The following is a 13,872-nucleotide window of genomic DNA, read 5'->3' as shown; positions in this document are numbered from 1 at the left end:
CGTTTAAGTGCCACATGTGTAGTAATGCTTGTCAAAAATTATTTTCAAAAGTTGGGGAGAAAACAAAGAACATTTGTAACATCTCAGCAACTTCTTGTTAAGTTTTACTTCTGTTACTGAAGAAAGAAAATTAAACTCATTTGATTTTTCAGATGCAAAATTTATTTAATGGATGTTAAAAGGTTCTGTCTGGCACACACCTGGAATACTTCAAACACGACTAACATCTATTCTAACATGATGCAGGACTACAAACACAGCTTTTCTTTTGTGCATGTTCACCTCCATCATACGAGTCAGTCTTGCTCTGTGTTTTCACAGGATGCCTCAATCAACATGACTGAACAGAACAACACAAAATCTTCACACACACCGTAGCAGAAGTGGGCAAACACCAATGCCCTGTGTAACGTGCACACACTGATCATTAAATCAAAGTGTTTAACTGCAGCCAGTTTGAAAAACTTTTAGACATTACAGCTATACAACCGAGCACACAGCTGTGGTGCAGGAGCCCTTCTTTCACTTACAGTAACAACCACTTCTAATTACACGACTGAAAAAATTGTACAATTTTCAGAAGGATGAAATTCATATTACTGTGGCATTTTGGCACTGAATATGGAGGCATACAAACAGCACATGCCTGAACACAGTATTTTTCTAAAAAGTATTGCTTAAAAAAAACAAACAGTGCAATATACCGAACGGTTAAACATTCTACTTTCACGTGTTTGGCACATGACTTAAATAGAGCTCTTTTGGCTCTTGAAAGCCTCAGTCATTCTGTACTACAGCATTAAACACTTAGAGGTAACAGCGTCACAAAGCCACATGGATGAAAGGCAATGGACGTCTAATGAAACTCCAGAATACGCTTTCGCTAGATTATTCCAAATGCCTTTCATGACAAACTTTGTACGGTTTCACGCTGATTATGTATAAAGTATGACTAAAAATGTCACTCTTTAAGGTTACCGGTATTTTAATGAATTAATTTTTGGCACAAAATGTTTTATCACATGCCCGGCTTACACGATAGAGTTTAAGTAGCAGTCATCATTTTTTCTGCCTACTGTAGAAAAACAGTAGCTTTCCTTGATCCGGTACAAAATACCACAGTAAACATACCGTAACTGCGTAACACAAACCTTTTCTGCTGGCTCATACAGCAAGACATCACTTTCTCAATCAATTGTGTATCATCGTTGAAAATATAAATTTAAAATATTTTAAATATTACATTGTTATAAAATCGTTTTTTCCTTTTTTTTGGTTAAAAAAAATACTTAAGTTCCACACAAAAGTGTAAAGTTTGTCTTCATCAAGCTTTTAGTTGGATGTAAACCAAATAAGGAATCAGCCTTGTTAAAAATCCAACAGGGCAAAATGTTTTAAAGATCTTTAACTTCAACATATTCAAATATCTCAGCTGATCTTGTGCAAATATTCAGAGTTTAAAAACAGAAAGTGAGTCCACCTGTTCTGTGGATTTTAAATATTCTCTATGTCCACAACATGAGCCGAGCACCAGAGGGACTTGCAGGAAGACCATTGCTGGTTCTCAGGTAACCATTAATAACCTGTCCGCTCGCATTATTTAAATCAGCTACTGTAAAGCTTCAGAATCTATAGATGTTGATTGCATTTTCTGTGGATTTTACTCATTCATTGGAAAATTAGAGTACAATAATTATACACACAGGAAAACCAATCAATGTGTCATTATGAACTTCACTGCTTCAAAACGGAATGGTCACCATGAACAGAAAATGCATGTAATACACAGGCGATGTCTTTACATGTAGGTAGGATTTACAGAAATGTTCCCATTTAAGACTAAAGGGCTGTTTTATGCCTGTTTTGGGTGGTGGTACATTTGTGGAAATACTAAGGAGTATTATCATCCTCCCATTGTTTCCACAATTGCACTATCTAAGGCTTTGGAATAGAATACTTGTCCCTCTTGTTGATGTGTAGAGTGACTGGCGTCCCCACTGGAGTGTAGCTGAAGGTGCGTGCAGATACTTCTGTTTTGAAGCTCTGCTGTCTGCCTTGCACACCCCTCTGGACCTCCATGCAGTACGAAGGCTTGATCTCAAGCTTGGCCTGGCTTTCAGAAGATATCCCGGAAGCACCCTCTGGCTGGGCCTGGGAGGAGGACATACTACTCAGTCGAATAGGGACCTCCCGCTCTCCACTGGGGTGAGATCTGCTGTCCTGCGGGCTGCTAGATGTAAATAGGCTGCTGGACAGGTGCTGCTTAAAGCGGCTGAAGAAGTTTGCCTGAGGTTTTGGCTTCACAGGGCACCCCACACTGAGCAGCACAGGCTTGCCTACAGTAGGCTCATTGATCTCCCTTTGAACAACCGCAATCTCACACGGCTCACGGGCTGTATGCTGTCCGCTGCCTGCTGAGCATCCATAGGTCTCCCCTTCGCCTGGGACATAGTCCTCCAGGTCCTCCAATGTGAGTACTCTGCCTTCTTGAGTCAAAATCTTAGCCTCCCTGTTCATGAGGTCGTCAGTCTCATCGTCTGGTTCTTCAATAATGACTGTGTCCTCATCTGGCCAGTCCTGCTCCTGCGCCTCCTCCTCACCAGCTGTTCTATTGTGGGCCAGGTCTGCCCCATCCTGCCCTCTTTGCTCCTCGGGCGGAGGCTCAGTGGAATCCAGGTCTTGCTCCTCCTCCCAGGTCAAAGGCTGGACGCTGGGATTTGAGAAGGTCTCCCTGGGGAGAGAGGCACCACCCTGCTCCACCAGCTTGTTGTTGGAGTTGTTGGTGTTGGGGTCATCCCGTGGAGACCTACAAGGTCTGGAAAAAGGCACCTGCTCTCTAGCTGGAGAGGAGCCCCTCTTTCGAGGCAGCTTGGGCGACTTGTTCACTTTGTACTCAATGATCTCCTCTACCTCAACCCACCTGGGCTTTTCTCCAGCCCCGGCAGCGGCTCCCTCATGCTCGGTCACATACAAGGTGGGAACTGTGGACTTCTTTGCTGTCTCTGTGTAAGAGCGGGTGGTAGCCTTTCTCGCCCTGGTTGAGACAGGATCCTGGGTAGACGAGTCGGGCCGAGGCATCCTAGATGGCGATATTCCGGGTGACATGCGCCTCTTCATGCGTGTATTCTTCACCACAGTGGTTATAGTCTCTTCTCTGGTGATGGACAAAGGCACATGGCGTTGGGAAATAGAGATCATCCCATGAATCTACACCACGACGGCGCATGCGGTCTTCACACCAGGTCAGTGTTAGTGTGCGTCCAAACTCATGCCAGTGAGCACAAAAATTTAACCTGTGTTAACCTGTGCCACAAACACATTACTGGGTGTTACTGGGGTGTTTGGAGTAAGCATAACACAACTGACCATTGCTCACTATTATGTGGACTCAATGGGGGACCTTTAAAAAGTGAACTCAAAGTTCTAAGAGTAGTAACCCTTGGTCATGGTAAAGAGACAGAGGTCAAAATTATTGAAAACATAAGCTATTTGCTTTTGTTCAAATGCACTATGCGAGAATGTTGCATCAAAAGGCATCTGGTATGTGAAAATCATATGTGTAACAATGGGGGAAAGGGGGTGTCACACTAATGTGTGAAACAGCCTACTGTGTTTCCCAATAAGTGTTGGGTAGAGCTCCTTTGAGTACTATTAATATTTTTGGCCCCCCAGTACCTGATAAGTCAGTGCACCCTGAGAAGAATGCTTAAACACCACTGAGATTGACTTTAAAGACATATTACCAGTTCTTCACGCTCTCATGGCTGCATTGCACTGAAATAATTCTTGAATATTTTAGACACTGTTTTGGTTTTCATGCTACTTTAAGAAACTCTCCAAAACATGACTTTCTGAAACCTGTTTTTAAACTTGACTTTTTTATAATTAAGATTCCACTCTGCAGCCAAAAGGTCAGTGGCACAAGGAATATTAGTCATGAGAAATTATGTCTTGTAATAAAAGCTGATTTTTAAAAAAACAAATTATGGAATATGGGAAGCCTCTGAAACACACATTACAGCCAGAAGCGCAATTACACTGTCAGTGCGACACGGAGACCAACAGTACAGATTTACAAAGCAAAGACACTGGTGTTCAAAACAGATTGTATACAAATAAAAACGAGACTGGGCGTGACTGGCTTTTTCTGAGTGGTGAGAGGGTGCGAAGAGGTCAGCTACACAGGGAGCCAGCTATTTATTTATCAATCTGGGATCCAGTCGTGTACCTGAACTTTCAGCTCCACTAATCAACACCATTTAGTTAAACGATACAGTAAAATGTTGGAAACTGACATTTGTTGCCTTGAACTGAACATGAAAGTGAAACTTTGCTCTTTTCCACTAATTTAGAGAGAACAACTCCAGTCTGGTGCGGTAAAGTTGGACGACCAAAGTTGTGCCAAGTTGCGTATGAAGAAAACATTTTTGGTGCTTGATTCCCTGAAGATGACCTCCTCTCACACCTGGCTATATGAGTGCGAATGGAGACAAGCGAGGGCCACGGACACAGGAATGTGTGCTCAGATACGGCCAGTGCTGAAGCTCAGAGAAACTTACATGATGATGGTTTTCTTTGGCACTTTAGTCTCCTGCTCTGTGACTACAAAAGAAAACAGGATGGAAAGCATGGAGTTAGCGAATGAAGGTGTTGAAATGATTGACAGGTGCCTCTGTGATCCTTCCCCTCTCCTGATCCAATGCTTACAGTGATGGAAGTACCGCCAAGAAGTGATATGACTAAGCAGGAAAGCGGCCGTCATGACTGAGGACTGTAGAAAATTTAGTTCTTCAAAATTCAGAAAGCCAATTGGTGCTGTGCTCTGTTGCCTAGCAACATGCAACTATGTCTGGGCACCTTTATTATGTGGTCTTAATCATATTCAAACACCAGTGAGTCTCAATGGTTACTGCCAAGGAGAGTTTAGGCTGTAGTGCAGTAACACTGCAGCAGTGCTATGAGAATGTGATGAGTTAGTAGGAAAATCACTGAGACACTGGGGTGACCGGGGCAGGTAAGGTGGTAAGGAGACCTGGCAAGCGGCAGGCCATTTCCCTGCAGAGCAAACAGGAGGATAACGGCACTAAATGTACATGTCCCAGTTTAGAACCGATCACGTACCGAGCTTTTCTCAGAGTGCCAGTTTCAATCATAAAATAAAAATCAAACAGTAAGTGAATTAGTGGCTGTTACTCCAGCCACTGGAGTCGAAGGCATTTAGTCAATAAGTTGGGTTGGCAAGAGGATGGATGAGGAGCTAGGCGATCCAAAGAGGTGGATGGATGTGTGGAGGGGTGACATGCCTCCTGTGTTTAGGCTTCAGAGTGGACAGGTGAGATTAGTGCACTCCCTGCCAGTCAGCGGCAGCCGATGAAAACTGCTGTTGTCACTGGAATCTCGTTCAAAGGGAAAGCAGCAGTGTGATATTTCTAGACTGAACACAAGCAGGAGTTCCAACCTGGCTCTTCACAGCTGTGGCTGAACAGGTGGAAAGGCTGAGTAGATTACATAGTGAAGGCAATACAGTATCAGGGTAAAGTGAGAGTCTATTTGGAGGAAACTGCTGTTTCTGTTCACATTCGGCATTCGGTGGATGAGTGTTATTAGAAGGTGAGGCTCTGTGTATTCAGCTCTTCTGCAGCAGTTCACACACATGTAGCACACCCGTGTGTCACTCTGCTGGCCAGCTCCTCTCAGGTGTGCTCACTTCTTGTACTGGAAGTGTACAGTACTCACAGGTAAGACTCATAGTATGAATCCCGCACCTCTTCTCAAAGGAAACTCTAAGCTGATGGATTTAATGACTAGTCACTCCACTCCTGCCTGATCTGGAGTGGTAAACTGTTTATGTTGTTTTTTTTTTTTATGTGGGCTGCACCAAATCACACATTGAAATTCCTTGCTTACAAAACTATGATGGTATTTCATGCCATAATGTGGACTACTGACTTGACTCAAACTGAGATTATGCATTTCCATGCCAGAAACACAAAGAAATTGAACTTTATGATGCCTTCATTTTATACCTTTAGACTGTGAAATAACACTGTACATAGAAATTGACAAGAATGTCTATGATGACATAATGGGATGTACAAAGTGTACAACTGTTACACAATGCCTGCTATTACACTTCCAGTTACAGTTCATTATTCAGCATATTACACATTACATTTACATTAAATGGAAAATATGAAAAAGCTCTTTTATCTAGATATTTTGTATTAATAACTATTAAGTATAAATGCCTTTGGAAAGGTAAGAAAATAACATACTATATTTCGTAACCTTGTTAACTTTCTGGAGAGGTATGATACATTGGCAGTAATAGAAATATTTTCCCCACTGTGGGGACACTAGATACCACATAAATGTCCTGGTGGGTGACATGTCAGACTGCACAGATTTAGACTACTAATCTATAGAGGTAATTACCCTCAATGGATACAATACAAAAATTACTCTGCTGTATAAGTTGGTCAGTCAGTGTAATTCAACAGTAACTCTCTTTGGAAAAAACTGTGTGATAAATAAACAAACAATAATACAGGCCACCACAGTCCGTCGTTGGACTCTTCAGTTGCTCAGATTTACACGCTGTGTTCACTTGGAATTTCTCTGAACAGACACCATGTTGGCAATTTACCACAGCGATTGTAGTAACCGTGCACTGATCGTTAAACATGTTCAACAGAACAAAAAGAACATCACAGCCCCACAATAACCTTCACTTTACAAATAAACTCCTGCCCAGCACATAACATAAATATTAAAATCCAGCCATTCATCTCATACATCACAATGAGTGTGACCAGTGACACTGCAGTGTCAAGGTGACAGCCCTACCTTCGATGGTGACCACCTCGCCTCTGCGCTCACTGGCCATCATGGCCGAAGCCGGGCACAGCTCCGCAGCACAGCGGGCACTCCCCAGCCGGTTGGACAGCTGAAAGAGACATTGGCAGAAACATGGACAGGTTGGGTAAACACGAAGACCGTCAACATAAGCTCTGCCTGAAGGCAGGGTGGGAATTGCAGAAGACACAGGTAATACTTTGCCTGGGGTGGGTAGGTACAACAAAGTTTCTGAGAAGCTACTCATGTAGTCAGTATGTGCCCGTACCTCACACTCATACTGGCCAAGGTCTCGCTCTCCTGCATTTTTGATGACTAGAACCAGCACTCCACTCCTGGGCTCACTGTACGTCTGGTACTTCTCCTGGTCTGTCAGCAAACGACCATCTTTGAACCACCTAGGATGGGTCCAACAGGACAGAGTGGTTAGACACACAGGAGCCAAGAAGCAGTGATAATATCAGAGAGTGGCTGTACCTGATCTTGGGCTGGGGGGCACTCTGGATGGTGCAGGTAAACTGGGCATCCTCTCCCTCGATGAGTGGTGCATTCCTCAACTTGTTCACAAATCGGGGGGGCACTTAACATGATAGAGGCAGTTTATTACTGCTCTGCTTGCACACGTGTCTGGAGGCAATATGTAACAACCCCTTCACCTGTGGATACTCACCCTGAACCGTGATCTTGCCCAGCGTACTGGCCGTACCGGCACTGCTAATGGCAAAGCACATGTACTGCCCCGAGTCGTCAGCTGTCATGTTGTCCAGAATGAGGGTGCAGGAGCCGTCGGGATCCTCGATGATGATGTGGTGGGGGTCCACCTCCACTGGACGCCCATCTGACACATAAAAACACAAAGATGGGCTGCTTTTAGGACCAGTAAACACACTCCACACTAGTGCCACTGCATCACTGACCGTCTGCAGGTTCTATAGTGCCGCCCCCCTGGCCAGTTGGTAGTCTTACCCTTGTACCAGGTGACCGATGGCTTTGGGACACCTGTGACCTTGCAAGCCAGTTTGACAGTCTGCCCCAACTCTGCTGTGCAGTCAGCCAAGATCTCATCAAAGTCAGGAGCACCTGAGCAGATGGGCCAGCATGAGTATTTCACTGGTACTAAACCCTAAAGGCATTTTGAGGAAGAAGCTGTAAACACATAGAGCTAAAATAATGACACTAAAATTGGATGTACAGCTTTTTTTCCCCAAAGTGACATAGTGTTACACTGCTTTACATACACATACAGCAAGAACATTTTAACTGTATCAGTCCAGGGTAAATAACATGATTGAGGTTACTAGAGGTGAAGGTGGGAGTTGAACACAGGTTCTTCAAAATCTTTATTTTCAGGGGCAGCAGGAAGTTTAGTGCGTAAGGACATGCAAGCCAGCCCAAGTCCTGCTCCTTACTGCAGCTACAGAACCCAAAGCAAGGCATTTACCCAGAAGTGATCTAAATACTTGCTCTGGGAAAGCAACAGATTAATAGTAACTTAGGATAAGGAATAAATTTTCTGGATCAGCAATGGATTATGAATTTAAGGATTTTACATAGAGCCCCATTTATTCCCTCACAGTGGAATGCATGAACTCAGTGGTGTGGTCCATGTGTCGGGTCAAGGTTCAGAGTTTAGGGCAGGAGGTCGGAGCAGGGAGACTCACTCCAGGCTGGCATGCTGTAGCGCTGCTGAAGATCACGCAGATCCCTCAGCCATGAGTTCTTGATGATGACAGTGCGAGCCTGAAGTGTATACTTCCTCACCGAGTCCTCTCGCTCGTGCCAGATCTCAAAGGCCCGGTCGTCGCCCTCCACCGTCTCATTGACGTCAATGTTGGTCAACTGGTGGCCACAGGAGGGGGATCAGCTTGCTTTGACCAAGGCTGAATGATCACACATTCCTCAGAGAGGAAGGCAGACCAGCTGCTCCATATACACCACCCTCACCTTCATCATGTTCTTGAATGTGTAACTCTGTGTGTCTGTGTTGGAGTCCCGCTTGGGTTTACAGATGATGATATAGTTCTTGAAAAGGAAAATGTGCCGATGGTGTCCTCTCGATGAGGTCCTGATGCCAGGGGCGCCCTCCCACACCGTGAAAGGGCCCTGTCATAAAATACATGATGCTCAAAGCCTGAATCTGAGAAAATTCTTTCTTTACTATACTAAACTGCTTTAGAGCCTTTTGTATGGAGCCTCCTCCAGAGATGCAAACAAGGCTCCGGCTTTAGGAAGTGCAAAAACAGGCCAGTCACCTGTCTGATGGGTTCGCCCAGAACTTCCAGAGTTGCGGGGTAATTCTCGATCAGAGACACATGGTGTGTGTTTTCAGAGCGCCGTGGCAGTGCTGACACTACGGCGTAGGCCTCTTCCAACAGGCAGCAGTTCTGCCCATTTCGGGCCTTATTCCTGATCATCTCCTGCAGAGAATCACAGGGAATAAACAATGACATTTGTTTTAAAGCCATCAACTTGAAAATGTGGCGTTCTAAAGATGACTAACCATAGTAGTATATGTGATGAGTACCACAGTGAAATCTAAAGTCTACATGACCTCCTTTCACAGGTCATCGTTATTCAGTCACAAATGGCTGAACACAAATGGAGTCACAAGGTTTCCATGACATGAAAGTAGAGAGCAACACTGGTTAAGACACATTACGTTAAACGTCCAAAAAACACAGTGTTCAGTTACTCACAGATTTTCCATTAATTTCAGTTTAAAATGAAAGGAAGATATTCTCTAAAAGATTTTAATTGTGCAGCCTCTATTAAAACATATTTTATAGCAGGTTGTCAGCTGGAACCTTCAGATAGGCCTTGTATTTCTGGACCCTTTCCAGTGGTCTCTGCAAGTAGGCGTTGATGCTCAGCACCGGGCCTTCTGAAGGGTCAATTCCTGCCAGTTCTTTCTCTGCAAACTCCTAGGAGGGCAAAGTGTATAGTACAAAGAGCTGGAGTCACACACAGAGCTTTTGATCCATCAGCTGTCCAAAGGAGAGCTCAAAACACCAAAGGCTTTTATGGTGTCAACACCTGAAGACCCATAACAGACCTCAAAGCGTGTCTCTCTGACCTTAAAGTACTGATGGACGCTCTTGTCGCTGATGGCAGCTTCTGCCTGCATCTGGCCGACCAGATACTTGAGATACTTCTCAAAGCCCTCTGCATTTTTTATAAAGCGCATGGCTACATCATCATCAGTCTCACACTCACTCAGGCTCGGAAGCATGGAACTGCAAGGAAGGAGGCAGCACAGGTATTGACCTTGGCAACCCTTGGAAGAACTTTTCTAAAAACATCCCAGTGAATAAGTAGGTTAAGTATAAAGTAAAGAACCTAGCTTTCTATAGTAATAAGTGCAGGGAGGGGGGAAAAGAGAAAGAATGGGTTTAGCTGTAATTCTATAGCAAATTGTGTATGACGGATGAATCCAAATGTTCAAGGACTGAAAAACTAATTCTGCTGGTGAACCTTTGAGGATCTTCTACAGCCCTTACAGCAGCTGAGCATCAGACATTATGAAATTATCTAAATAAAATAGAACCGATAAGCTTAGTGGAACCTGCTGTGGAAAGTCTTCAAGTCCTCGATGTTTCTGAAGATGGCTTCCTTCTGGCTGCTAACGCTGGATGGTACATCAGTGCTCGTCTCAACATGCTTCAGGTGGTGTGAGGTGAGGAAGTCCATTTCCTGCACAAATGCTGCCTCTGTGTTGATCATCTCCTGGATCAGTTGGCTAAAGACATATTACACCATCAGCAAATCTGCAGCAGGGTTTCATTACTGATCTTCACTGGACTGATTGTCATGACTGGATGTTTAAAAAAAAGTTAATGGAAGGAACTGGAGTCTCGAGTTACCAAAGTCTCTTCTTGTACTCTCCCTCTGAAACCTGCTCTCCTCCTGCTTCCGGCAGTTCAGCACCAGGGGCGGCAGCATCCGGAGAGAGCTGCAAAGAAGCAACACAGCAGAACAACACAGGAGTCAGAACTGGCAGCTTGTACTGCTAGCTTGAGTTACTCTGCTCAAAATCAGAATCAACTCATCTCAAGTGTCATTTTCATGACAAGAAAGACAAGGGCAAAAACAACTGTTTAACTGCAACCAGGAAACCAAAACCTTGAGGTCAAGGAGGAAATGCAGATCATCAAGACATTGGTCATTGAGCTAAGTGAGTCTCTGAAGAACGATGAAAGCCTTTACATGATCATTAGTCTCTATGTAGCGTTAAGAAAGACATGATGGTAGTAGGGAAGGGAATAGGGAAACACGGACAATTGCCTACCTTCAGCTTCTTGTCGAGGTATGCCGGAGAGACCCAGCCTTGCCGGGATGGCGTCATTTTGGTGGGCTTGGTGCGGACCAGCCATTTCAGTGGGTGGGCTGAGTCAAGAACTTCCACGTACTGTCCTTCCTTGAGGGAGATGATCTCCTTGCCAGGACCGGTGGGGTTGTAGTCGGCCGTGGCCACGTAGATATCAAACATCTGAGAGGTTTACCACAACAGGCCTTTTCGCTGAGGGCATTTTTCATACCAATACATGTGTTGATACACAAGGAACTCAGAGTAATGCAAGGTTGACAGGCCACTCATCCTGCTAATGTATTAAGTAACCTAAGTAATAAGAAATGGTTAACAACAAGCTTCAGAAAATTGTGCTTTTGTTAACAAGGAGCATAAGTATGAAATGGCAGCACAGCAAAGGGAGGCAGCTATACCTCTCCTCTGGCCTCGCCATCGTCTGACTCAGATGAGGAATCTGCGATGAGTGAGGCGGGACGGGAGCGGCCGTGGTGAGGCGATGGGGATGGGGTCTTGGTCTCATCATCGCTGTCTGCCCCTGGCACTCGCAGGGAGGCTGCAGAGTGGGAGAGATGACTTTCATAATCACAGCTCTTCCCTCAAAACCCCCCATAATGACCAGTCAGCACTTCAGCAACACACTCAAGATGAGAAAGCCTTCAAGCACACTGTAAATAAAGGCCTGTAATGCAAAATGCATTCAGAGGAATGTGATGAGTTCCATGTTCAAGTGGTATAAATGCACAGTGCATTTATGCAGGGCCCAGCCAGCGTCACTGTGCAAGGCACATAGCAAACATGGTAACAAATCCAGTACAAAAGCTCTGTTAAAAGTGCATTATGAAAGAACTGCCACTTCTGGTGAAATATATTAAAAATGTTATTGATATAAAAGCGGTACTGTAAAACTGTACTGTCTTGTAAAAAAAAAAAAAAAAAAAAAAAAAGAAATAATTTTACTGATAGCTGACACCTTCAAAGTATGACATATAGAGTTTTACGGTGTTTAAAGCCCTCTTCAGCAGTAAAAGGAAAGAGTTAAAGTCAAAATCACAGGGGTGACAAAAACCACACACCTTGCTTCCACAAGTTCGGAGTCTTTTAAATGCCTGCCTGGACTGAACTTACTGTTTTTTTTAAATGAGCAGATTTCTATGATAAACTCTGTAAATAAGGTTCAACCACCATGCCTGTATGGACACCAAAGCCAGTCAGCCACAAACAATGAAACACAGACAAATCATATGAAGCTGGCATGGCATGACAAAGCCTGGGTTTGCTGCCGGACATCGGTGAGAAGCCCTGCCTTGTGGAAGCCAGGTGTGCCACGTGTCATAAAGATACTGCATCTGGGATATATAGCTGATACAGTACACGAGGTACAACACAATGGGTACATACTGGATTTGGGCCATGACCTCATCCACTGGAGCACTTGATGGTTCTGAAAGCTGTCTGAATAACAAACGGATGGTTGAGTGAGTATGTGCGTGAATGGATTAGATGGATGGGTGGATGAGATGAGTGAAGGAGAAGATGAGAGGATGAGAGACGTCGCAGCACAACTGTGAGAAAAAGTGGACAGGTGGCGAGGTCCATTCTGGCTAGTGGTAGCAGAGTGAGACAATGCACTTTCATTGCAGGGTGACCTCCTTATATCCTCATTTGCACACTAACCCTTCAAATAGGAGGACGCTGTGAGCACAAAAGCAGGCAGTTAGACACAATTTTTCCTGAGGCATGCTGGGAAGCCTGTGAAGATGCTTCGACCAAACTGTGCAAAGGTGACACCGAACACCCCCTTCTCAGCCACGCGTGATACCATCATCCTCTCTGTCCAACAACAAGATGCAAAGCGCACCTTATTTAGCTCAAGGTTGAACCACAATACAGCCACAGAATAGCCACACTGAAGACAATACACAAGACAATATAACTTTCCATGCATTACTAAAGAGGCACATAATGCCAAAAACTCTTCAGGTACAATTTTTGACCAAACATACATAAATGGGTGATCATCTTTAGACAATTTGATATTAAGCAAATTTTGGTCAATCAACAGCAATCTCCTTCATTACAATTTTGATGTGAACAGCAGATAACTATGTTAAAAGAATTCATTATTCCTTTCCAAAAAAACTAATATAACAAAGAATAATTTGACAAAGTGTACAAGTAGCCATGGACAAAAGCATCAGGTGAGTAAAAAAATAATGATTACGATAAAGCCCGAGTGTAACAGCTCATACCATCTGAGGGAATAGCAGGTGACTGCTAGCCAACAACGCTTGGTAAAAATTGCCCTTTGAAGAGTATGCATGGGATGCAGCACAAGGCTATGCTCTCTTACCTTGGGTGATCTTGGCAGACACCATCTCTGTGATCTGGGAGGTGAGCTTCTGAAGGAACTCCTCTGTCCCCACTTCACCCAGGAAGGCGCCAGCCGACTTTTGCTCTGCTGGGAACACATTAAATCATAACATGTGGCCGGTCCTTACAAAGGAGAGCGCTGATGCACTCCTTTTCTGTGTTGATGATAAGAATAACTTCCTTTCCCAACCTTTTATAGTACTTGGCTCATCTTCTGGAGGACTGATGGTGATTCCAAGAACCCTGAGAAACACAGGATGTCATCATTCATCCTTCCATAAAAGTGTTACATGTTCAATTCTGTGCCACATTGAGACACACTGTAGAAACAAGCTCTGTTC

The 13,872-nt window shown here is 44.2% G+C and overlaps 1 protein-coding gene across 1 annotated transcript in view; it reads right to left on the bottom strand.

The window, feature by feature from the left end:
• Nucleotides 1-139: 139 nt before the first annotated feature.
• obscnb (obscurin, cytoskeletal calmodulin and titin-interacting RhoGEF b) overlaps nucleotides 140-13,872 on the bottom strand; it is a 62,982-nt gene continuing 49,249 nt past the window's right edge. The window contains exons 64-81 of the mRNA XM_029253433.1: nucleotides 13,722-13,774; nucleotides 13,512-13,619; nucleotides 11,575-11,714; nucleotides 11,141-11,341; nucleotides 10,716-10,804; nucleotides 10,418-10,591; nucleotides 9,929-10,088; nucleotides 9,660-9,776; nucleotides 9,108-9,272; nucleotides 8,800-8,958; nucleotides 8,517-8,694; nucleotides 7,822-7,935; nucleotides 7,526-7,693; nucleotides 7,333-7,435; nucleotides 7,124-7,253; nucleotides 6,847-6,946; nucleotides 4,560-4,602; nucleotides 140-3,154 (exon numbers count right to left, since the gene is read on the bottom strand). Of these exons, the coding sequence (XP_029109266.1) occupies nucleotides 1,936-3,154; nucleotides 4,560-4,602; nucleotides 6,847-6,946; nucleotides 7,124-7,253; nucleotides 7,333-7,435; nucleotides 7,526-7,693; nucleotides 7,822-7,935; nucleotides 8,517-8,694; nucleotides 8,800-8,958; nucleotides 9,108-9,272; nucleotides 9,660-9,776; nucleotides 9,929-10,088; nucleotides 10,418-10,591; nucleotides 10,716-10,804; nucleotides 11,141-11,341; nucleotides 11,575-11,714; nucleotides 13,512-13,619; nucleotides 13,722-13,774 (3,421 nt within the window). The 3' untranslated portion in view covers nucleotides 140-1,935. The remainder of the gene's footprint in view (nucleotides 3,155-4,559; nucleotides 4,603-6,846; nucleotides 6,947-7,123; nucleotides 7,254-7,332; nucleotides 7,436-7,525; nucleotides 7,694-7,821; nucleotides 7,936-8,516; nucleotides 8,695-8,799; nucleotides 8,959-9,107; nucleotides 9,273-9,659; nucleotides 9,777-9,928; nucleotides 10,089-10,417; nucleotides 10,592-10,715; nucleotides 10,805-11,140; nucleotides 11,342-11,574; nucleotides 11,715-13,511; nucleotides 13,620-13,721; nucleotides 13,775-13,872) is intronic.

Source organism: Scleropages formosus, chromosome 7 (genome assembly GCF_900964775.1).
Source record: "Scleropages formosus chromosome 7, fSclFor1.1, whole genome shotgun sequence".
Classification (NCBI taxonomy): Eukaryota; Metazoa; Chordata; class Actinopteri; order Osteoglossiformes; family Osteoglossidae; genus Scleropages; species Scleropages formosus.
The sequence above is the reverse complement of the archived record's forward strand: the minus strand, read 5'-3'. Positions and strand labels throughout refer to the sequence as shown.